This window comes from Columba livia, chromosome 3, assembly GCF_036013475.1.
Source record: "Columba livia isolate bColLiv1 breed racing homer chromosome 3, bColLiv1.pat.W.v2, whole genome shotgun sequence".
Taxonomy (NCBI): Eukaryota; Metazoa; Chordata; class Aves; order Columbiformes; family Columbidae; genus Columba; species Columba livia.
The window spans coordinates 74,093,751-74,118,862 of NC_088604.1; the positions used below are offsets into that span (position 1 = coordinate 74,093,751).

General features: G+C 39.0%; 1 protein-coding gene across 7 annotated transcripts in view; it reads right to left on the reverse strand.

The window, feature by feature from the left end:
• Positions 1-25,112, reverse strand: part of RPS6KA2 (ribosomal protein S6 kinase A2) — a 309,958-nt gene that overhangs the window by 260,189 nt on the left and 24,657 nt on the right. The window contains exon 2 of one of the 7 annotated variants that reach the window (XM_065057602.1): positions 1-25,112. This exon is cut by the window's right edge and continues 5,062 nt beyond it. The exons of the other annotated variants lie outside the window; for them this stretch is intronic. Within the exon in view, the coding sequence (XP_064913674.1) occupies positions 1-48 (48 nt within the window). The 5' untranslated portion in view covers positions 49-25,112. 7 annotated transcript variants of the gene reach the window in all.

Below are 25,112 nucleotides of genomic sequence, written 5' to 3' on the forward strand. Positions count from 1 at the left end.
CTTTTTGAGGAAAAATTTCTGTAATTTCTTGTGAGGCAGCTTTATCATCTTTTTTTCAGCATTCAGGATATGGGGTAGACACCACAAGTACTTGAGCCATTCTGCAGGGGTTTGACACCTTTCGTCTTCTCTATTAACTCACTGCAGCCAGCTTAGCTCAACGCGTCACCAGACGCCAGCCCAGCCCAGCAACAGATTAAAAGGCAAGAGCTAGGCTGGATCTCATCTTTGACTCAAACAAGGAAGCTATATACAGACACTCCAGCCAAAGCCTACGGCTGTGTTGTCAGCAAGAGGATAAAGAGAACAGGTACAAGATCTGCATCTCGCCCTAGACAACCTGCAAAGTTAAAAAAAGTGCTTATCCATAGGCAAAAATTTACAGGAAAATAAAGCGCTACTGAGATGCTCAGTGTATCTTGCTGATCCTTTCAAGCCCTGTGCTACAGAAAAGACTCGTTCAACATTCAGGACTCTGAATCCTACCCAGCATTTCCTGCTGAGTGCAGTTTGCCACCGTGCACCTGTTAATTTTGCACATTGTATGTGACTCAGCCAAGCACAGGAAAGAACCTGTCATTTATGTTTTCTTTAAATCACTTGGAGACTTATTTCCTTTGAATAGTTTTCAGAAAAATTTCTACAAAGAAAAAGGCTACACACAAAGATACTATATACAGATACACAGAGAGGTATTTATAGAGTGTACCAATGCTGAGTTTGATTCAATGCCATAGGAACCAGAGATCATGGGCATTGCTGCCTTCCCTTTGGGAATCTGCAGTCAAAGTTCCTCTCCAGATTTGGAAGGACAGGGTTCAGCAGCACACCAGTGATGCTGTATTGCCCAGGTTGCCAGTGTCCTAAACCAGCAGGATGCTGACCTGAAACACAGTGTGTGCTCCCAATTACGCCCATGGGATAAATCCCTGTATTTAAGAATTTGGCATACACTGAAAAAAAAACTAGTTAAATCAGTTTAAAAATCACTTTATGATCAAGCTACCTCCCTGGCCAGTACCAAGGTGCTTGAAGAGTCAATGTGTGTGAGGATACATATAAATTCATTATGATGGAAATCAATTCAAACACTATGTCATTCATTCCAAAATATTCATCTCTTGTTTTTATACTACACATATTATTTCACACTAGCTGCATTTGAAAAAGCCCAGCTCAAATCTGTAGTAGTTCATCTCTACCTGTATCACATTTCTGCCATTTGTATAGTTCCCTTACCATAACAGCTACATTTGGTCCTCTGTTTTCTTGCTGTCCTGTTCTTTAGGAGCTAAAATACAACAAACACTCTCAATGTCACTGCTAAGTTCCACTCCTATGGAGATGTGCATACTCAGCCTTCAGCAAGTGGCAAGGTCTAGAGTGAGCCAAAGAAAACAGAAGTTTGAAGCTAAGCACACACTTAACTGCAAAGTTTAGATTTAAGGGAGAGCCAAACATGACGGGCAAATCACAGCTGCAGCAAAGCACAGAACCAAACTCTGAGAACTGGCACCACTACGCACCAGTGAGAAAGTCCTAGCCCTAACAAAAATGCACACAGACACTAGAGAACATAAGCACAAGCTGTGTCAATGGCAGTGTGGTAATGGGAAAAATACAGACCCAGGACAGCCACCAAGAAAAACCAACAGCTGAAGGTAAGCAGAAGACCTGGTGAAAGCATTTAGAAGATATTCTGGCCATCAGATTTTCAGCCTAATAGGGGAGAACTACAGACAAGTTTTCTGAGAAGCATCCTGCACCAGGAGAATAGCAGGAGAATGCCAAGATGATGATTCCGAGTCCCATTTCAGGAAATGGTTCCAAACTGGCAATTGGGGAACCTAAGCAATGAGACAATTTCTTTGGTGTGTTATATGCTTTAAGAACTTGGGTGCAATTTTGATAAAGTATATAACAAAAGTTTCTTAGAAGAGTCTCACTATGCACTGTGTAAGGTGGAGAAGTAGCCAAGACACCTGTAAAAACACTATAAAAACCACCTAGCAGGAATATAAGCTGCAACCCTAGTAGCTTTCTCCTTAGTTTCAGCTATAAAAGGGTGAGCTTGGTTTTAAAACTTAGAGGTCTTCAACTTTTACAGTTAAAAACCCTGTAATTTAGGGGTATGCATTACCAAGAAGCACATAACTTTTAAGTTAAAACTTACAATTACTACTTCATCTCTCCAGGATTTGCACAGTTTCTTAGGATCTCAGCTTCTACCTAGGAACTTACCAGAATCAAACAGCATTGACCTAGAACTTCAGTTCTTCATACTACAATTGTTTGGCAGCATTTTTATTTCTGCATTTGCATCCATAAAGGACACAAGGTTTTCCCTGATATCTACAAATTAAAATAATTTGAAGAGAGTCTTAAATGTATTGAAAAGACTTCCTTCCTTTGAGATAACACATCATCATCCCAGGCTCTATATTCACCCGCTTCTTCAAAGTGTAGCTCAAGCTAAACAACTAGATTAAAGCTGGAAGTATCAAAGACGTTCTTTTATGTCTTTTAATATATAACCCGTTTTTGAAAAAAATTACAGAAAAGGTACAGGTAGACTCTCAGCTATAATTGTGAATTTCTGGGAGTTTTTTGGGGGTACAGTGTGGTGTTTTTGTTTTAAATGAAGAGCATTGAGGACTGAATATATACCTTAACATACCTTTGCTTAGGTAATTTAAATGAAAGATAATTCATTAATTGATGAATGCCTATATCATCTTGCTGATAGAGAAGAAACACTGCATTTTTTTAGTGAACTATTTTTTAAATTTTTGTTTATGAACTACACCATTCTTAACAAGCCTGCTCCCATCTAATACTAACTCTCATGTGAGAGAGGGCATTAGCATCCCAGAAGAAGCTAGGTAGCCATAAGTAAAGTTTGCAAGACTAAGGAGGAATAAAACATTTTGTGGCTGTGTTTAGTTTTGCATATTAGCATTTATTACAGTATTCAATATAGAAGAAAAATATAGCTAATTTTTTTTTCTTTATTTGTAGGCGTTACTCTTCACTGAAACCAATATGAAAGAGTTTCACACAAAGACAGGTGATATTGCAGATAACCTTTACCACATCTATTTAAGTTGCCTTTCCACTTTCCTTGGTAACTCAAATTTGAAGAGATAAAGCACCTTTCCTACTTTTACTTGCACAAATTGAAAAAATAATGCTAAACTATTTTATCAGTAATTCTAACCAAATGTCAGTCCCTGTAGCTGACAGTTCTCCATTTTACCATCTTGTTTTGATTTACAAATTCACAAACTTACAAAATGTCAGAGACTTGCTTAATATAAGCCAGTTTCTTACCTGGTTAGCTGACCCATTGCAAAAAATCACTCAATGCATTTCAATAAATTGATAAATATTGGATCAAATCCAGCAATATTTGTTTGTGCTTAGAAATGGGACTCTGAACTATTTCTCAAGATTAAGCTGGACATCCAAAATGATAAGTGTTACCTTTAAGAGCAGCAACTTCTGACATGCAACTCCTGGTTATTCTAACACTGCACATCTATACTGGGAACATATACTCAGGCCCTGGTTTGCAGAGGGAGGGTTCACCAGCTCCATTATCAATCACAAACTCCCCACTGGACAAAGCCCTTAGGAGCAAGAAAAGGAATTTTCCTCAATGTCTGGCCACTGGACTGAGCCATGACAATAGCCACAAAAATTGCTGCTTTAGGACTCAAGTTCCATTTCTTACAGCACTACCAGCAAACCCATAGCAAGGGCAGCATGGCAGCTCTGAATATACACACAGACATTGAGGTCCAAAGGTCTTTGCTCATGGTCCTATTGATCTGCATTAAAAAACAAACAAACAAACAACAACACCCACAACAACCCACAAACAAACAAAACCACAAAAAAACATCCACCACAACATACAACTTTGAGTTTTTATCAAGTCTTTCTCCTCAAATATTTGAGGTTAATACACAGAGGGTGAATTTTTTCCTTTGCAGTACAAAAAGGATGTATTTTACCATCCATACAACTGGCTAGTGCAAATGTATTCAAGATAATGAAGGCTATATAGAAAAGGACTGACTGTACTCTCTTATAGATCATTAATGACTTAGTCATGCTGGTATCTCACTCTCTACAACTACCTGAAAGGAAGTTGTAGCATGGACGGTGTTGGTCTCTTCTGCAAAGCAGCAAGTGATGGGAAATAGCCTCAAGTTGCTTCGGGGAGGTTCAGATTGGATATTAGGAAAAATTTCTTCACAGAAAGGGTTGTGAAGGACTGGAAGAAGCTGCCCAGGGAAGTGGTAGAGTCACCACTCCTGGATGTGTTTAAAAGACACATCGATGAAGTTCTTAGGGATAAGGTTTAGTGCTAGAGTTAGGTTACGGTTGAACTTGAACTGGAGGTTCTCTTCCAATTTAAATGATTCTATGATCTTTCTTGTTGTCTATTTTATGGCTATTTTTGGAACAGGTATGCAAAAAAAAAAGTATCAACTAAAGTATATTTGATCAGGAAGCTTGGATTGCAGAAACTTTTTTTCTCTTCTCCCACCTCAAGAAGTCTGGAAGTATGAGACATCGTTTTCTTTTCCTGTTCTTCCCTGATACATCAATTCCTTCTCCTCAAGAGCCACCTTGAGGGAGAAACAAGGAAGCAAAATGCAGGGGATGCTGCCCACTTTCCAAATAGCATGAAATATGTGATTAAGAATCAAAAGCATTAACCTTGAAAAACAGAACCTCGCTCCCCTTCCAGAAACCACCAGTGCCAAAATTCACACCTGTTTGGACTTGCCTGTGCCCATTACAGTGTTTGCAGGTGATTTTTCCCTCCTGTTTTAATTAGCAAGCATCCCTGTCTGGCAGATCCTGCTCAAGCTCTTAAAACAACTCTAATGTAACCCCCCTGTTCCTTACACCTTCCCAAACACCAAACTAAAAAGGCAGTTTCCTGGGGGTCTGATAGCAAGGATTCCTGCAATAGAAGCAGCAAGTAAATGAATGAGGTTCTCCACAAAACTGCTTTGTCTCCTTGCTGCCCTAAGTATCTCCAAGTGTGGGACACTCTCAATCAGATAATTGCACCACCTTTACACCAGAAATATAGATATAAACAAACAAACGAACAAAACCCCCCACACACACACACCAAACAGACCTCTACAATTAAAAAGAAGAAAACACAGCAGTTTTCCATCACAGGTGGAAGACTTCTAGATGTAGAAGTACTGTACAGAAAGAGGAACAGCTTTTTTTTTTTTTTTCTTTTAATGAAACTTTTTCTACCCCAAAGCTTAAGGATACTTATGGCCAAGGTTTTAAAGGATTCACTCCATGTTCTGCTGTGAATTCTGGCACTGTGTTTGAGGTTTCATGCACGCTTTTGTTTCTTTTCTCTATTAGAGATTTGTGAGGGTTAAAACAGCTTCAAATAGTTTATTTAAATCTGTATGATAAATGCAAACAACCTTGAAGTTAGTTTCTATTTACAAGCCTTTTTAAACAACATCAATATACAACAGGTATTGAAAGACGATCCTTAGTTTAGCCATTTGCAAGTCCTTCCAACAGCTTTATACTCACATTAACTCACAATAATTGACTCATACTACTTTAGTCAGAAAACAAAAATCAGGTTATCCTCAAGAGATGCATTATGATTCACAGTCTCTCTATAGCTTAACACATATACTACTAGAAACATCCCTTGCAGGAGGCGGGGCGAAAGAAGGGAAGTTATTAACAGAGAAATAGGTTAACAAAAGGCCACAGGTTATAAATATATCCTTAATACCATCCTCCTCCATACATCTGTGCAGTTTCTCCTATCACCAAAAGCCACACACCTGTGTTTGAAGTTCATAACAAGTCAATTCCATATCACATTTTATTCTGTACTTTCTACTGCATACACTGGTGAAAACAAAGGAAATAGCTACATTAGAATACACTGAGAATACTATCAGAATTTGTAATCAGGTTGTTGTTTCGGAAGTGCCACTACATATTCTGTAGCAATCAGATATTACTACTGATTAGATAGGTTTGTAACACTGTTCACTAGAGTAGAAATTACTTATTTGGAAACCTAATTCAGTGCCCCAAACAAGCGTTGCTCTCATTCAGGAGTCCTCTTACAGAATAACCAGAGAGTCAGAAATTGGTTCCTATAAATGAAGTTCTGTGCTTCCAAATATGTCAAAACCAAAGAAGTTTTGTCAAAAAGTATGATCACAACATGCCTCAGAACCTCCAGTGTAATTTAGGCAGCAGGACACAGCCAGCCATGCTGTGTTAGCCCAGTCTGGACTGCACCCTGACTTTTCAACCCTGAAAATTGAATCAGGGCTTCCTTGTAGAGGTCCAGTGCAAGTCATGGGATGATGCTCCAGTGAAGGCCCTTCAGGGAAGCCACTCATGGACAGGATCACACGCCCAAACTTTCAAGAAAGTTAAATTTTTGAGAAATGAATACCTTACAAATACTTGCACCTAGGACCCCGACATTTAAATAACAGTCTCAGAGCAGAAATGAGACCCAAAGACACTTAACCTTTCCACGTACATAAAGCAGATTATGGAAGCAGTCAACATTTTAAAGGACTTTCAGTCCTCATCCCCAGTGATGGGACTGTAACAAAGGTTCCGATTCCACAGAGGCACCAAAATAAATGGCTGTGCTTTCCAGATGAGGCTGCGTGCAGATGCCTAACCTCTAAAGAATCCAGCCAGCAGCACCCCAAGGGGAAGCTGCCAGATCTGGAGCTCAGATCAGTCTTTGATGGGTTTTGCTTTCCTGATGACCCAGCTCTGAGGTGCCACAAAAGTGTTCTTCTGAAATTAACTGCTTTATCAACATAGTGATGCACCATGTTTACGAGGCAAGTGCCAGACCCTAGGTTGGCAGACTTTCCACATTGGGGAAATACAAAGGATACAATGGTCCCTTAACAAGCAGGTTTTTGGTGGTTTCTGTTTGCTTGTTTGTGTGTGGCTTTTTTGCTTTGTGTTTTGTTTTTTACTTTTAAGGTCAGTCCTGAGTATGATATAACCCCTTTTCTCTAAAGATTTTTTTGAAAGACAATGGAAGTTGCAATTCAACAACTTTAACACCTATTTCAAGCAGGACGTGTAACTGATTATTCAGCCCTGGCGCAACCTGGAATTGCACAGGTTTTCTATGCTTCGGGCCTTTTTGTCATATCTTTATGCAAGATACATAACTTACAGATATACTGAAAATATGCCACATCAGTGAATTATTGACCTACAAACTAACACTTTCAACAGCTGTGGAAGGTCAGATTTTGAACACAGATTCTTAACTTCTCCTGACCTTTACAATAGGCAGAATAGATCTATGTGAATAATCCAGGTGGCTAAACTGGCATAAGAATGGATAAGCTTTTATATCATATATTGTTCTTATTACAATAATCACTGTAAAGATAAATTCATATTGTGGGTCATTTGTTATCACAGTGAAACAGGAAAGCCTGTTTCTTAAAATGAATGCCTCAGATTCAGACTTACATCTAATATCATCTAACATTACATCTGCTCTAACAAGTGTCTCTCACACTTTTTTTGGACAATCTAATTGTTCTAAATTTGCAGATGTTCTAAAAGCATATATTTTCAGTTACAAATATTTTATTATGTATCAGTGACCCTTATACCTTACTCATAGCTATACAGGATATAGAAACAGAATACATGGCTTCAGCCAGAGACTTCAGAGAAAACAGAGCCCACAACTGGAAATATGTCACATTTTTCCTTTAAGATAATACATACTTACTTTTGTTCTCTTTGTTTATTAGGATTCATTTCAACCCCTCTATATTTTAATTTTACTTGTGATTCTGGCACATTATATGCATACATATAGGAAAGAAAAAAAAAGTTTGAAATTGCCTATTAAATTGGTTTGTCTTCACTCATCCACAAAAAAAAACCCACAACAAACCACACACACACAAAACAACCAAACAAAAAAAACACAACAAAAAAACCCCACAACCTACACACACAACGCAAGAATTGTTTCTTATTTGTTTCACCTTTAAAGAGGTTTAATATTCTTCCCATCTCCTCATATAAGTTTATCTCCATTCCTCTAATAATTTTCAACAACTATTTGGTCTCAACCACACATTTCATTATGCATTTTCAAAGGGAAATGACTGGATCTGAACACAGGGTTCCAAATATGAAAAATCTGTGGTACAGCTCTGCTATTAACAGCCTATTCACCTCCTCCTGCCTGCAGTACCTCCTGCATACTTCACAAGCAGAAAGAGGGTTGAGGCTCCAAAGCCTGTATTTCACACCTCCCACAGGTACACACAGTGGCACAAGTAGCAGTGCAACAAGGCTGTATCTGCATCCTGTTCAGCATTTTGAAAGAGATTTCTAGAAATAGCTATGCTACTAATTTTTTAAAGCTTTTTCTATTCACCTTCAGGGCTTTTTTCTCTTGTGATTCAAGGTACCATTATTTTTCTGTTGTGACATCATGTGGATGTACCACAAATGTGAACACAGAACGTAATGTCATAATGACAACATACGAGTTCTTTGCTCACAGGAAAAAAAAAAACCACAAAACCCTCCCATCACCTTTGTTATCATCTCACATAAGGTGGTGCAATTATAGTCTTTGTATTCTGGCAATTTCAGCAGAGGATCATAGCCTACAGTAAAACAAACCCTACCAAATAAACAAAGTCATCTGAAACAATGTGCAAGGAGAGTAATGCTTGGAAAATTCACAGCTTCTACTAGGTGTTTCATCTTTCAGGAGTAGCAAGGGTTGCAGAATTTCAAAAGCAAGAAAGCAGCAGAAACACCATCAACACCAGACAACTCTGAACTTATCTTTACAACATACCGTTAAACCAAAATCAGAAAAACGGCAATAAAATAAGTTTCAGCTTTATTCAGGCATCTGCCAGATCTGTATAAGGATTTGTCCTGGTTTTGTTAAAAGCAAGTTTCTCTTTTAGTGAATTTGCCTGTCAGTTGAAGCCTTCACATTAGCTGCATTTTCCTGGAGAACCAGATATATGTTTTGGTAAACATAGCAATGGAATGCGAGGTCATTGATAAGGACTGATGCACATTTCGCAAGAGGGGCAACGAGAAACAGGTGACCAAAAAACTGACCAGCAGAGTATAACATCCCATTCACATGAATACTTCATATGAAAGTGGGAGACCACAGTATCACAGTATGTTTGGGATTGGAAGGGACCTCAAAAGATCATCTAGTCCAATCCCCCTGCCAGAGCAGGAACACCTAGATGAGGTCACACAGGAACATGTCCAGGCGGGTTTTGAATGTCTCCAGGCAAGGAGACTTCACAACCCCCCTGGGCAGCCCATTCCAGTGCTCTGTCACCCTCACTGAGAAGAAGTTTTTCCTCAAATTTGAGCGGAACCTCTTGTGTTCCAGCTTGATCCCATTACCCCTTGTCCTATTGTTGTTTGCCACCGAGAAGAGCCTGGCTCCATCCTCATGGCACTCACCCTTTATATATTTATAAACATTAATTAGGTCCCCCCTTAGTCTCCTCTTCTCCAAACTAAAGAGACCCAGCTCCCTCAGCCTTTCTTCATAAGGGAGGTGCTCCACTCCCTTAATCATCTTCGTTGCCCTCGTCCCTTTTGCTTATTGCCAACACTAGGAGAGGACCTTGCTAGTCGTCCCTGCGAACTGAGGCCTAGTGACAGACTGAATCCAGCTCCGATTGGCTGCAGAGTCCAATCCAGGACTTCGGGTGCCGGCTCTGCAGTTGCTGAGACTTTCAAGATTGGCTTTGTATATTTTGTATTATTTTCTTTATTCTTATTAGTAGCATTAGTGAAACATTGTTAATTTTTCCAACTCTCTTCTCTCTGTCCTTCTTTCCCTCCCAATCGCCTGTCCTTAGTGGGAAGGGGGGAGAGGGAGGGGCAAAAAGAGGAAGAGGAGGGAGAGGGGTTAACAATACATCTGCCACGGTTTTATTGTCACCCCGCAATCAAAACCACAACAGGATTAGCTAATGCTGAACTGTATTCACATTGAACAGCAAGCAAACAGTAACCTTAGCTACATTTGATATATTTTCAGATATTAAACTAATTTATACCAGACTTTTACAGTGTGTTTACCTTTCAAAATTTATATATAGACAAGTAGCTGAAAAACTATTGTTACAAAACAAATTTGCTAAGTTTTAGTGTGACAGACCAGTTCATCTATGGCAACAAAGTTACAGAAGAAATTCTGCAACTCACAAAGGCTTGTATGCAAGATTAATAAGTAATATGGAACAAGATTTTGAAATCTATATTGATTAATAGCAAACATGCATTGTTTGGATGGAGGGAGCAAGAGAACCATCTGTGCATTGTATAGTTAGCCAAGTTGTAGGATGCTTCACTGGTAACAGGATTAGCAAGAACTGTCATAATTTTGACTCATAAATGGCAGATTCTGTGTTCAGGCTGAGGTCACTCAACTTCAATAAAACAAAAAATAAGCTTCCAATAGCTCAATGCAATACAGCATCACACCTTAAAAGGGAGATATCATTCCAGGACAGTGCAAACAAGGGCTTAAAGAATGTAAGATCACATACTTTGATATATAGTGATGCCAGAACTAGAGGCGGTTTGAGTCTAAAGTAACACAGAAACCCCACACTAGAGACCTGTGCTTTTTAGAAGATTGCAAAATAATTTCTATGCTGTACAATGTCCCTCCATTCATAGACCTAACATATAACTGGATATAGAAAATACTTAGAGCTCATTTGGGTTGAAAGATAAAATTTCTGGCAGAAGCTTTGTAATTTTGCAAGTTAACATTAGGAGAAACAACAATTATAATCTATTATAACAATTCCTGTCTAGTGTTAGACATGTACTTTCATCCACTTGTGCCTATCTGAAACCAATAACTGGAGTTTGACTAAAGGTTATTTTCTGGAAAGGAATTCAGTTCTGACTTGAAAGCTTCACCAGAAGGACAAGCTCACTTCCCAGATGTGGTTTGTCGCAGTGACTAGCCATCCGCACTAAAAATTGGTAGTGCTTTCTAGTTTTGTTCTCAACTACCAGGGCTGGGGAGGGGATATAGGCTTAAGCTTCCAGTTATGGCTTCTCACACCAGCTCTGTGACTGCAAGTATTTCCCAACTACTGGCAAATTTGATTCACCGGACTACATGCAACCTTTCAGACCAGTTTCTGCTACAAAAGTGTTTAAATTAACATTCAAAGAAATTAAAATAAAACCCCACCCTAAAATTACTGAAGAGCTACTTCAGTTCTTCCATAGCAATTCATACCTAACTGATGAAAATCCTTTTTCCAAACAAGACAGACCTCTACTGTTGGACAAACTTACTGCAGCCTTAACAAGTGTACTCATTACCCCAGAGTAATCCATCGCTCTAGTTTTAGGTTAAAACTATGCACTGCAAGTTAAGGCTCTCATCAGAGCATAGTAGCAGGATACAGCCAAGGTGGGTTGATAGCAGAGGTAGCCATGCACAAGGAGATGCGGTGCGGAGTGCCTCCCCACTAATGCATTTCTTCTTATGGGGCTGTCTGGTAGAAACAAACATGCTCAGAACCTCACAATAAGCTACCCTTCACAGCACTGTTCTTGCTGCTTAAAATAAGATGTTGTAGATCTAAGCAACAGGGTTAAAAGATGGAATAGCTAAAACTAAGAAATCCGAATTAAGACAAATGCACATACTGCAAATATCACAGAATCATAGAATCATTTCATTTGGAAGAGACCCTCAGAATCATCAAGTCCAGCCATAACCTAACCTATCTCTAGCACTAAACCATGTCCCTAAGGCACCTAAGATGAGGTTCTAAGAGCCTTTTAAACACCTCCAGGGATGGTGACTTCATCACTTCCATGGACAGCCTGTTCCAAAGCCTGACAAACCCTTCCATAAAGAATTTTTTTTTCTAATATGCAATCTAAACCTCTCCTGGTGCAACTTGATGCCATTGCAGCCCTGCTTTAGATAGACACTGAACTGAGCTCCATGACACTGGGACTAGTATGTCACCCTGTTGGGTGCAGCATCCCAAACAGCATTCCAACCCTGTCAAAGTTCAAGTGACAACTGTACCCAGGTTGCCTAATGCTGGTCATCCTGTCAGATCCCATACACTGCACCACAGTTACTGTGGTGTTCAACACTGCTATATCCCAGCACCATGCAGAAGTTGACAACATCATTATTTATTTGGTTAAGAAACGACGAGCACTTCCCTTGCACCTTCCATTCCAATGGCAGACTATGATTTAAGAAAAAACACAGAATGAATCCTACCTCACTCTTTAAAACCAGAACAGGGGGCAAACAGAAGCCAAAATCTTGATTCTTAGACTGGAAGCAACCTCTAGAGCTCATACAGGCCAACTTCGTGTTCAATGCAAAAGTTGCTCTCAGACTTGGACTCTGTGGCAGAAGTGGGGTAGTTATGGGTTGTGGTTTGTTTTGGGGGCAGGATTTGTGGTGAGGGGGAGTTTTTTCTTTTAGTAGTAGGCTAGGCTATGGCTGTGCAGAAAATTAAGATAAAATCTCCCTACAACAAAGTAAATAATTGTATTTATGGTACTTATTCTGCAAGATGCACCTCATTGTTTTCATCTGCAACAGATTTACACTACATCCACTTCTTCAGGGTATAAAGATACAAGACACATCACAAAGTAGTTTAAAACACAGATATACAAAATTCATCTGGGAGCTCTGCAATAACTTAACTTCAAGACTAGAAATACTTAGTTGCCCTGGTTAAGTGTCACCCTGCTTTGGGGGTTTGTTTCAACTCTCCAACATGTGTTTTCAAGAAAAGACACTCAATTACCACAAATTAAAAGCCACAATAGTCTCAGTAGTACAGGCATCATTATCCTGCCCAAAGTGTGATAGTAACATGACTGAGGCACTTCCATCTGTAGAAAGCAGGGTGAATGCCTGCCTTAAAATAAGGAAATATGTCTTCAATGGCCTAAATTCAGCCAGTCAAGGAAGCAAGTCAAAGTGAGCTGTCCGATGACTGAACTGAAAACTTGCTAAATATCAAAAGCTTTGTGACATTCTAAGTTTAGAGGTACATTTTACTGAATTTTGTAGAAGCTTCAGAAGCTGAATGCTCAGTTTTACTGAACCTGCACTAGATGTCAGCATTGGCTGCAGTAGAGCTGGGCTCAGCTGGCCCAGGCATGTGCTAAAACCAGGCATTTCTGAAGAGCTGCACAGGGCTTTCCTTCTAGGCTAATAAGGTTCATGTTTGCATAACAATTAACAAGAACAAAAATTGCTTTTTGTTCTGACAGATAAAAATTAAGAAACTACATGTTTTGTCTTTAATAGTCTCTCAAAGCTGAGCTAGTCTTGTAACTAGATCAAAGAAAGATTAAACAACATGTCAACATGTAGCTGCAGTAAATATAATCTTGTTTCTGTAGTCAAACAAAGAAGCTGGCAGACTACTTATTTTTGAGAATATAAAATTTCCCAGAAAAAAAGGTAAGTCAAAGCTGTTTTGCAAGAAGCAGAACTAACAGAACTTGTTTCTCAACAGATTTATGGCTATTGTTTTTTGGTCTCCTCTTCCTCTTGCCTTTTTGGACAGGGACATAGCATACAGGTTTCCTAGCCTGCTTACCTCATTGAATAGTACATACTGGCTTGCAGACAAGTACAGTTTTGCTTTTTCTTTCCTTGGTAGTGCACTGCTTTGAGTCTCATCTAATCTGTCAACTTTCACAAAACTTTTGAGAACAGAGGTGTAAGTACCCACCCTTCTTTCAAGTCTGACTGAAGCTGGCCATAGGATTTAAAAGTTTCCTATCAAGGATTTACTATCAGTGGAATTGTAAGCATTGCTTCCCTAGGAACAGGCTAAAGATCTACTCAAGACTATCAACCTTAGCATCTTTCAACAACAAACTGATGCACAATTTCTTGCTTACAGGTCATGCAGTCTAAGAGTAGGGGAGTTTTCAGTACAATTCTTTAAAACGAGACTTATCTTCATCCCCATGGCAACAGACCGCAGGCATGTCCACAGTGCAGGTAGAAGATGTGACTGCAGTTTATTTGCTAGCTTCTCCTCAGTAGGTTCAAGAAAATATAACAATACACCCAAAGGACCATGTCGGGTTAGGATCTTTGGTCACTGAGTGCACACTTATTAGCTAAAGCTCATGCTGCCATCCCTCAGCTGTTCCCAGTACTGAACCTTTCCCTCCCACAGGTGCAGAAAAATAACAAGCAGCTACAGAGCAGCACCTGGTAAGAAGCTTACATCATGTTACCTGAAATTATTTCAGTGTGCATTTTGCAAAAGCGTAATGTATTCAAATAACTTTAAAAGACATAAGGCATACATTGTGTGCCTGCCCCACCCACACACCCCCACAAAAAAAACCAACCCAAAACAACACTCACATTTGGGACTAACGAAGACACAGGTAACACTTACTGTACCCACAGATGGAGATACCCAACAGACTTTTACTTCAGTTGGCCCTTTTGCCTATGGATATTTCCAGGTATCATGTTATGCTAAAATGCACATTAGCCTGAGTAAGAGCACGCCAGAAGCAATCTCAGACTAATATTCAAGAATACCTATCAAAATGCTCAGTATGGTAGCCCTGTGAAATTCCATATTATGCCACAGTAACATAAGAGGAAAATGATCTAAATCTAATTTTTCCCATGAGCACCTAAATCTCTGGGGTTTAAGCTGTCTCAGCCTTATTCTTCAAATGAGTCAGAAGACCAGAGGGGGAGTGGGAAACCATACACAAATCACACCACAACCAAAACAAAATACACACAGGTAGATGCGTCAAAACACTTTTGTCTACAGCTAGTACCGTCTTCAGTCACTGAATATTTCCACTAATACACACAGGCTGAACTGCATCCCAGCAGCAAAGAACACTCAGCCCCCTGGGGAGTGAGTTATGCCAGTTTCATGTCTTCAAGCAGCAAGGAAAGCTGCTCCTCATCTCCCATATCTGCATTCTTGTGAAAAACTGGAGAAGTCACACAGGGAGCTCTTTTGCTTCTCCTTGAACAGATTTAATCTACTATTTATGTTGCCATACACAAAGTCAAAATGTTTCTGAAACAAGGAAAAACAAAGAAGTTATTCATTTCAGTCTTGAAGATGATATTTTTTTGTTGTAATATGTTGCCATCTGCAACATGGAAACAGATTTGGGTGCCCAGATCAGCAGTTATCTGACTTTCTGTAAACAGCATGCCAAACTCTTGACTTTTTCTAGCCTCATAAGGACAATACTTTTCTCACCAGATTAAAAAACTTATTTTTCTTCGAATCTACATGTAAAGCCACTCAGCTCCAAAGCAAGTCTCTTCGTACAGAGGACAGCAATATGTCCCCTAATAACCTGCAGCACACATACAGTCTTCAGCCACAATCTTCATCAGAAAATCAGCTATTTGGACTTGGAAGAGTCCATAGGCTAGATAATGAAAGGTTAAAGGGTTTTACCATGAGCAAGGAGACATTTCTGTACATAAATCTATACACTCGCAACACATAAGCAAGTCTTTCACCATTTCATGTCTTTTACCTATATTTTAAAATTCTAGAGTCATGAGATCAGGTGAAACTCCAGTTTTCATTATATTTTCTAAAAACATTTTGGTTGTTTGGTTGTAAAAAGCCCAAGAGAAAAAAAGTTATCAGTATTTCAGTATATGATCTTACTTTTCTTTTACTTCTACAGAGAATTGAAAGACAGTTTTAACAATGCAAGTTAGTGACCAAGAACAGTATGTTGGCACATTGAATGGTGCACAAGTATAACTGCAGAGAAAACAAGAACAAAGAGAAACAGTGCAGGAAGAGCTACCCTGCTTTTCCCAAGACATCTTTCCAGACAACCTGGTAGCAAGTCAACAACAGCACAGACTTTGAGAGGGTTTCTCTGTCCAGTGTGACAAAGACAAAGCCCAAGCTCCCTCTGTCAGCTGCAGATAGAAATTCAGATATTAATCACCCCACAGCTGCCACAGGGGAGGCATCCAGCACCTCTATTCTCCACTGCAACCAAGTGAACAGGATTTGCAGGATTACCCTCCATGCTCCGTAATGTCTTTCATCACAGTGAAAGGAACACACTAATCCAAGTTAGATTTCCTCTCCAAAATTGAAGAAGCGATTGTATCTGGACAGCTAAGTAAAATAGTCCTACACTGTGTCTTCTGTAGTCAGCATCCACCCTGTACAGTGCTTATGGTGTCCCCCAGCTGTCAGCCAGGGATACAGAGCTGCTGCATCCTACAGAAAGATCTTCTATTTGTTTACGCAGGGTGCATCTACATTAGTTAGAGAACAAAAGAAGGCAGACAGATCAAGCTAGGCAAAGCAGTATTTTCATGGTCCATTTCTCTCCCAGGGCCTGGGACTGATCTCATCCAGAAGCACCTTTACTTCACATTCATAACTGAATCACAAGCAAAGGCAGCTGGAAAGAAGGCTCACAAGTGTTCACTGATATTCACAGTTGTCTAAGTCATCAGAGGGTAACATCCATTTTGTCCACTTGTTGCCCTTAAGTGTGCTTGCAACCCACTTTTCAAGGTCACAAAAATACTAACATAAATACAATTAAACAGTTGTAATGCCTTGAAGGCAAAACAAATACAATTATGCAGGAATATTTAAAGAACAGGTACCACTTAATAGGCCACTATAAAAACAAAAACAAACAAAAAACCACACAACAACAACAAAACTATCAAACAACCAAACAAAAAGAACAACCAAACACACCCCACAAAAAAACAATAACATAGAAGAAATATAGATGGCATTTCTGGTTTCCTGTTCCCTTACACCACCTTGCAAGAACCACCACAGTCCCAGCATCAAACCTGGCAAACCAAGGAAGCCAGCCACCATTTCAAACATGTAGCAAGCACTTTCCATATCTCTAGATATTCTAAAAGTGAACTGTGGTGCAAAGATAAAACACTTCACGGGCAAGATCAGCAATGGGTTGCCATACCAACTCACTCTCTACCTGTAATCAGAGCTCAGTGTACAATTACTAATTAACACCTGTACTACCAGAAAAGATGAAAAACTCAGCTCCCTACAGTATATTGCCAGTCTGCAAGATTTGGAAGTGTTTATTTCAGGCTTTTCAAAGAAACTAGGTCAAATTTTCTCCCAAAGTTGATGGGACAAGGTAGCCTGCTTTAAGAGAACTTAAAAGAAAGATTAGTAGAACCTGGTAAAACCTGTAAGAAAAAGAATGAAGAATAGTTTCCTGCTGATCTAATCAGTTACAACAGAGAATCATCAGCAACTTAAGAGATAAACAGTTATTCTATACAGAAGCTAAACTTAAAATGCCTTTTATTGTAACTCAGACATTCCAACTAGTTTTCTATTCTTTGCTACAGTAAAGAGCTTAAAATATTCAAGTTCTTAAAGCTACATTTACCAAAAAAAATGTTTACTGCAGAACCAGAGAGTTAGAGAAGTTGAAGTGAGGATCCAGGAGTCACAATGTTAGAGAGACTCCTGGGTGATCTCCTGATTTGCATTAGAACAACTGCCTGCCTGCCTGTCTGAACAGAAGATAAGATTTCAAATTCCTGCTTCAAATCCAGGGAAGTTGCATGGTTCCAGGGAAAGCAGCTGGATTCTGCCTAGCTTCTTCATCAACAGGATTGTATAAGCTTCACCTTGACATCAAAGCCTCTGGGGTTTTCAAATCCTATGATGAGCACAAAGTAAACAAAAGAACAAGTTTTATTTGCACACTAAGTAAACATCCATTACTCTTGGGCACTTTTAAATTATTATTTTTACACAGTTACTTCAAGGCTGACAGTATGTACACCAAATATCCCACCCACCTCCACACTCAAAGCCAATTATTTATTTAAAGCTGGCTCTGAGAACCCAAAAGGTGTGCAAGTCTGCCAGCTACACACAGCATGACAAACCATATTTCAGGAAAATGACTCAGTAAGTTCAAAATGTTTTACACATTTAATTAAGCCTTACACTAACTCCAGTTGGCAAGCAGGAGTATGAATCATGGAAGCTAGATCACAGGAGCAAACTCAAAGCAAAGCAAAAACTTAACTGCTTACTCCTAGATCTGAAAAATTACTATAGCAGGAATTCAGAAGAAAACATCCTGCTTCATAGGCATGCATACTGTGGACAGGAAGAAAAAAAAAATTGCCATAAATTGAAGCACAGATGCTAAACTAACCAGTGCTAGTAGAGGTATTGCCATTAAGCCCTCTTCTAATCCTCAGTATGTTGTCAGCTCATGCTGCAACACTTACCTACTGCTCTCCCTTTTAGTGTTTTCTACAAAGAGATCTCCAATAAGGGATGGCACATCAAGGCCAAAGACTACCAGGAAGAGGTTGTGGTTTGTGTCTTGGGCATGAAGTTTTGCATCATCATTGTGCACAGGTCTGCATTTACTCAGTGGTTACCATATTTATTGTTATTTGTGACCCTCTTTTACATGCCACAAGACATGGCAGTATCCTGAATTGCTTTACATAACAAGAATATACCTTAAGATGCAGTGCTGAGCTAAAGTACTGATATAAAGAGATCAAATTTACACAGCATAGTCCTGGTGCTAAAACAAAAAACAAAAAACAAAAGCAAATATGTACACTGTGCTGTTGTTCATGGGTTGCCCATTCCAACTGCTGGTGACAATCAGCTGAAGTAAACAAGAACACAGAAGAGAGACCTCTGGCATCTGAGATCCTGCAAGACCACAGGAAACTGTGCAATGGACATTTAGTTTAGAAGGATCCAAAGAACATCCATAACATGCTGAGCTACAAATCATTTGCCATCATGCCCTAGAAAACTTAAGAGCAATAGCAAGTGAAAAAACCCCATGTATACACACCACTAGTTTGTTGCAAGGAATCAGAAGTACAGTCATTGTCCTTTGCTTTCTCACAGTTTGAAATGTCTGAAGTAGCTGCAGTGCTATTTGTGCAGCCCTTCTGTTATCATTGTGTGTATCTGCAGATTGCCTAGCTTTCCATGTTGACAACAGGGCCCCAAGTTCAGGGACACTGTCAAACACCAGAAGATGCAAACTGAATTACTTCCACTTACTACTTGCACCCACGCTCAAGTTACAAGGTTGGTGCAGTAAAGGCAATATTCACACATGTTGTTAGTATAGAACAGTAACATTTCTCACATTTTTCCTATTTCTTTTCCATTGCACTGCTAGTAAGACTGCTATCACAAATAAGGAATTAATACAGTTACAGAAGTGACAGCAAAGCTGCAACATATAACTGTATCTTTCTTACTGACATAACAGCAAAATGATGATTGGGAAAGTGGCAAGTAGCTCTACACACTTTGTCCTTAGCCAGCAAGCCTTACATTGTCAAAATCTCTTGCTAACACTGGGAAATGATAGAGTGCATTGCCACTAGTGCTGAAGAGTAACTTCTGTAGAAAAAAAAAAAATAAATTAATTCTTCAGCCACACTTCGAATATAATAACACCAAACTTCTGCACAGCTATCAGATACCAAAACTTCCCACACAATCTTAAACCAAGCCTGATTCAAAACAGTAAATAAGAGGAAGACTGGCATCATGTCACATCTTTTCATCCACAATAAGATCTTACATGAGATATGCATCCGGCCTGGATATCAAGTCATCTTATTTTGGCATTGTGCTCAGTATTTGCTGCCTATCAGATTCAGTTGTTTAAAGGATTTGATCACTTATCTTAGTTTGCTTCTGTAAATAGCTAGCGATATACTGCAAAGTGACAAACACTATTCAGATCTCTAATCCTTGTTAATCTCCCACTCACTCAACAGGACTGTCACTCACAGAAACCTGTCGATATCTGCAAAAAGATTGTTTCTCAAACACCGTTTCCAGAAGAAGAAATTTTTCCCAGAGGCGTGTTGTGGACTTTCAGGGTCACCTTCCTGTATGAGTGTGATAAAACTACATGCCATGCTGGGGAAACTGACACCAGGAAATTTAAGAAGATAAAGTAATTAGATATAGAAGTAAACCCAGACACACACACTACATTCTCCTGCCCTGACTGATCTTCTGACTCCTTTCTATGGGTCAGAAGTGCTTTGTACACCTAGTACTAGTCTACAGCAACTCTATCAAATTTAAAGGAAATCAGTACTCCTTCAGCTTTCCCCTAAAAGTTAACATCATTATACATATCAGGCTTAGGTATTCAGCTTTGCCATTATCTTCTCCAAGTATTTGGTTGTTAACCATGCAAGAGATCATTTATGCATCTGTGTAGAACCTAGACAGTTGTTTGTGAAAGAACTCCCAAACACACCTCTCTGTGAATCAAACCACCCAGCAAACAGCCAAACTGGGATGGAGCTCTGTCCTCGCTTGGAACCCGCAGGGCCAAGGAACCAAGGCTACTTCCGGATCATGCTGCATGCTGACACACAGAACAGACCAAAGGAGGCTGCTCAAGGAAAACTTCCCTCTGGATTGACTCCATGATCCCCATGTCTGAAACCAGTTCCTCTGCAGTGCTGCTAGACAGGCTTTATTTAGATAGGTGTCACCTCAGAGATCCAAGTGTCGCAGATGCAGTAAGGAATCCTGCGCTTCAGAGGCTGGGGAGTAGTAAGCAATACCTATTGCTAGCTTTGATTTTAGGAACACAAGTCAACCCTCCTTCTCCTTTTACTCTCCCCCTTCTAAGAAGCATCCCAAAATTACTTGAAAGGAGATGAATAGACCAAATATTTCCAAGGCATATTTTTTAGCTAAAAGCATAAGTAAGTACATGTGGGTGTACATATAAAAAAACTTTATATATATATATATATATATACACACACACACACACATATATATATAAACACACACCCCTTACTGTTCTTTTCCTGTTCAGCTGGGCAGAATGCTCAGAGTATTTTTCAAGACCACAGCTGCAGCATTCCAAGCAGGGTGCTCTGCACATTTGACTACCAGCACCATAGCCTGTAACACAGCCCTCAGGCACATTATGGGATGTGGAAATTCACAGGTACACTTCTGTATAAGTCAGAAACAGTTTTCAAATGACAGACACTGAGAGGAAGCTCACTGACATAACCATGACATGACTTTCACAGTTTAATTGCTTTGTATCAGCTCCCTTTATAGGAATGGTGACTTATAACCTTTAGTCTCAAGAAAAAAAAAAATAGATTAATAAAGCAAATTGTGTTAAAAGCTGCTGTACAAGAAAGGTCTCTCACAAGACTTTATAGAGGAAAATGCACATACCTGCAAGCAATCCACTCCACTTTCATGTACAAGAATGTATCAGCATTTTAGCAGTACTGTATTACTTATTGTTCTGTTTGGAATATTTTCTTCCATAAAACATACAACTAAATGTATTAGAACTGAGAATTGGACTAAAAAGGTTTAAAAGTTTTACATTACTAACTGTTAAGAACCCCCCAGTTCCCTACTACTGGAGGTGAGAACTGTGATTGGTACCATGTACAAAAGGATCAGGCTATTTATTGAAGTGTCTAAATTTGACTAAACTTGCTTAAACACCACATTTAAAACACAAAGCACCATGAATAACACAAAGCATCAATGAAAGGGATGGACTGTAATTTAACCATTCATCATACACATGATTTTTCATTAGCACATGCTATGCTTTCCTTCTCCTTTTCTTTTCAGAGTCTGGTAACAAAAAGACGAATCCCAGACCAGACTAGAACCTAGTAATCATTCTAATTACTGACTTCACACCAACATAGCAATTAAAAGGGAGAGAATACAGCTACAATAATAGACAAAATAGCAATCAAGAAATCCAAGCCCATTTTGGATGAGACAGGTCTAAACAGAGTCAGAATTTATTATTTACTAGGCTACTCACTCACATGCAGCATAAAACTATTTAGAAGACATAAGGGTTTATCTTCATATAATTACAAAGAGGTCATTTGATCATGATACCTACACTTCAAGCAACTTAGATATTCAAGAAATTCTATGTTGAAGCCAGGAACTTGCAGTTAGCTTCACATAGAAAATACAGTACAAACACCTACCTGCAATGTTTGACATCAGATGTTTATATTCAGTCCCATACTTCTCTGGTATTGATGCAACCCTCTGTCTTCCATAGAGGTATTTATACAACATAAATTTCCTGGCCACCTGTCAAAAATAACTGGCCAAATGAAACAAAACACCTGCTGGTTTTTAAGCATACAGGTACTTATGGCATAATTGGCCTTCCCCCTTACCTTCCAAAGGATATTTAGAGCAGGAACAAAAAAAACATACTACATATTTCTCACACCATTTTCATTTTCAACATAATTTTTGTAAAACCTTGAGCGTAATAAGCATGCACACATACTGTTCAGATGTCCTACAAACTTGTAGAGGTCCTGGGTTTTACTCATTTGTTCAAACACAGCCAGACTAATTCATCACTGAAAGCTTCCTTTTCAGTCAACGGGGAAAACTAGTCAGGTCTTGGATAAAGTAAATTGCACCCTGAAGCACATAACTACTTCTAAATGGAAGCTTAATTCTTGACATCTACAATGACAACATAATTCTGCATCTCATCACATCCATTTGAGAATATATTTTTATTTATTTTGGTCATAGATGGCAGAGCTACCTTCTGATTTTTGCCATCAAATCTTTGAAAGAATGCAGTCAGAGGAAGGCTTTTTCTTTCCAGAGAAGCAGCACTGCTCATCTTGCTTCTTTGCCACATCACTTTTTCTTTAGGGAAAGTTATTTATAAACCTTGGAAGTAGTGCAAAAGGAGATAAGAGGATTCAAAGGAAGAATTCTTATTTCTACAAGAAATACTGTGTTCTTAGGAAAGGAAAAAAAAAACCAACCCCACAACACTAGACAGACCAAGAAAACTAGAATAAGCTAGGGAAAAGAGAAAACAATTTACTTTCAGCTCATAGCTATGAGGACAAAATGGATAGTCTCACCCTAGAGTTGTAATCATATGTAAATTGTGGTTTGTTTCCACTTAAAAACAAAAACAGTTCTCTAGGAGACACCATACTCATCAGGGAAACAATTCATCCTTGACTTTACTGTCTGCCAAGTGACTCATATCTCCTGATGACACAATTCACTCACAACCAGCACACTCTTGGGCACCAACTGCCGTTATGGAACAAGTTCATTTTCATGAAGGAACAGTTTTCCCCAGATAAAATTTCATTTTTCTTCATAACCCTTGTTCAAAATCAAGCAACCTAAATTTGTGAGGTATTTTACATCTTTGATATACTTTGTCAGAACTTCTTTTCCCCATTCAGTATGATACTTGCTCAGTAGCAACTGTTGGGTTTTTTTGCTTGGTTAGTTGTTTGTTCTATAGCTAAACACTAGAAACTTAAAAATCCAACAGATACAACCAGAAAAAAAAATCAGCAAACACAGTCCTCTCGTGCATTATCCCCAAACTCTGCAAGTTACACCACCACCCCACCACATCAGTACTGCCCCAGGAGCAGAGGTGTGATCACCACCACAGCAAAGTCCTCATTCATTAAGTGCTCAAGATTATCATGGCCAACACATGTAAGAGTCACTTCACTGGGAGTGAGGATCAGTTGTTATCTTTATTAAGGAAATCTCTGCTATCCATTGTAATTGTCACCTACCTTCTCCACCAGCTAAAAACCCATCACCTCCTCAACTAGGGTCTCAATAGATGTTGAACCCAAGTCAACGTTTGGTTCTTGAAGACCAAGGTTCCTGAGAAACAGGATCTGTCAACCTTTGGCCGTGGAGAAAATCGTTTCTATGCAGGTTGCCACTCACCATAGATGATCAGCATCTTAACAATGGCTGCATAAAGCCAGAGGGGCTGAGAAACCCTGAACAAGGTTCACAGACTTTTTCAGTAGTTTTTTTTAAATGCTGTTATCCTGTTTCTGTTGCATCTGAGCCACACCACCACACTGTCTGAAAGCAGTAATTCAAACAAGTAGCAGAGATTGTGCAGTGAAAATATCTAGAAACCAAAGCTAAACAAACTTAAACATTGAGTTTAATGATATCTTATTCAAATGTCACAATTCTTTCAGTTTGTGTAATAACTTTTTCTACACACTGCCTACACCACTTGTAGTTTTCTGTATGAATTGAAGGGGGAAGAGAAGGAAAAATATCTAAGTAACAAATAAACCAGCTTTTCTTTTCATATTGTTATCTCCCCTATGTCTGTCCTCATTCAGCTGATGAGGACAGTGACAACAGGAAGTCAATTTATAAAGAATCTGAAGTAACAAAAAACCTTTCAAAGAGGGCAGCACAGCTGTTGTCCTGTCAGCTTTCTCTCCAGTGCTCAGAGGCTCTGGGGTGCAATAGGAAGAGGAAACACCTCATTCCATCACCCCAGCTGTCCCCTCTCACATTCTATCCCCACAAAGTCAATGGTGGAATAATCGTTCATCTGCATCAAGGACACACTTCTATACACACTATTTTGCATGAAGTTCAGCAGAAACCGATATTCTGTTGGTTGCCTGATCAATTTCATTCCAAAACAAATGGCAGTTATTTAGTTTAAAAAAAAAAAAAAAAAAAAGGCAAGAAGCATTAGAAGATAGGCACTGTGGATTAACTCACCAAATATCAAAAAATATCAATTTCTTAAAAGTCAATTTACAAAGTTATTACCTACCAAATCTATCAAAAGAGCTAAGTACTTGACATTTACAATTTTTAAAACTTACTTAAGGTAGAACATTACATAGGTAGTGTAACCTGTTTTCAAAGAAGAACTGCAGAAAGGAGAAAACACCTATAATTTGTTTCTTAAATACATCGCCAGCATGATTTCATAAGGATCTATTCAAGGTCATAATTTTCTGGTAATCAGGTAAGGACCTACATTTGAGCTCCCTCAGTATCTTTATAGCAAGAAACAAGTCACCCTGGAGAGATTTGTATGCATCTGATTTAGATAACTGTGTAGCATAATATCTGGACTCACAATTACTCATTTATTGTGATGAC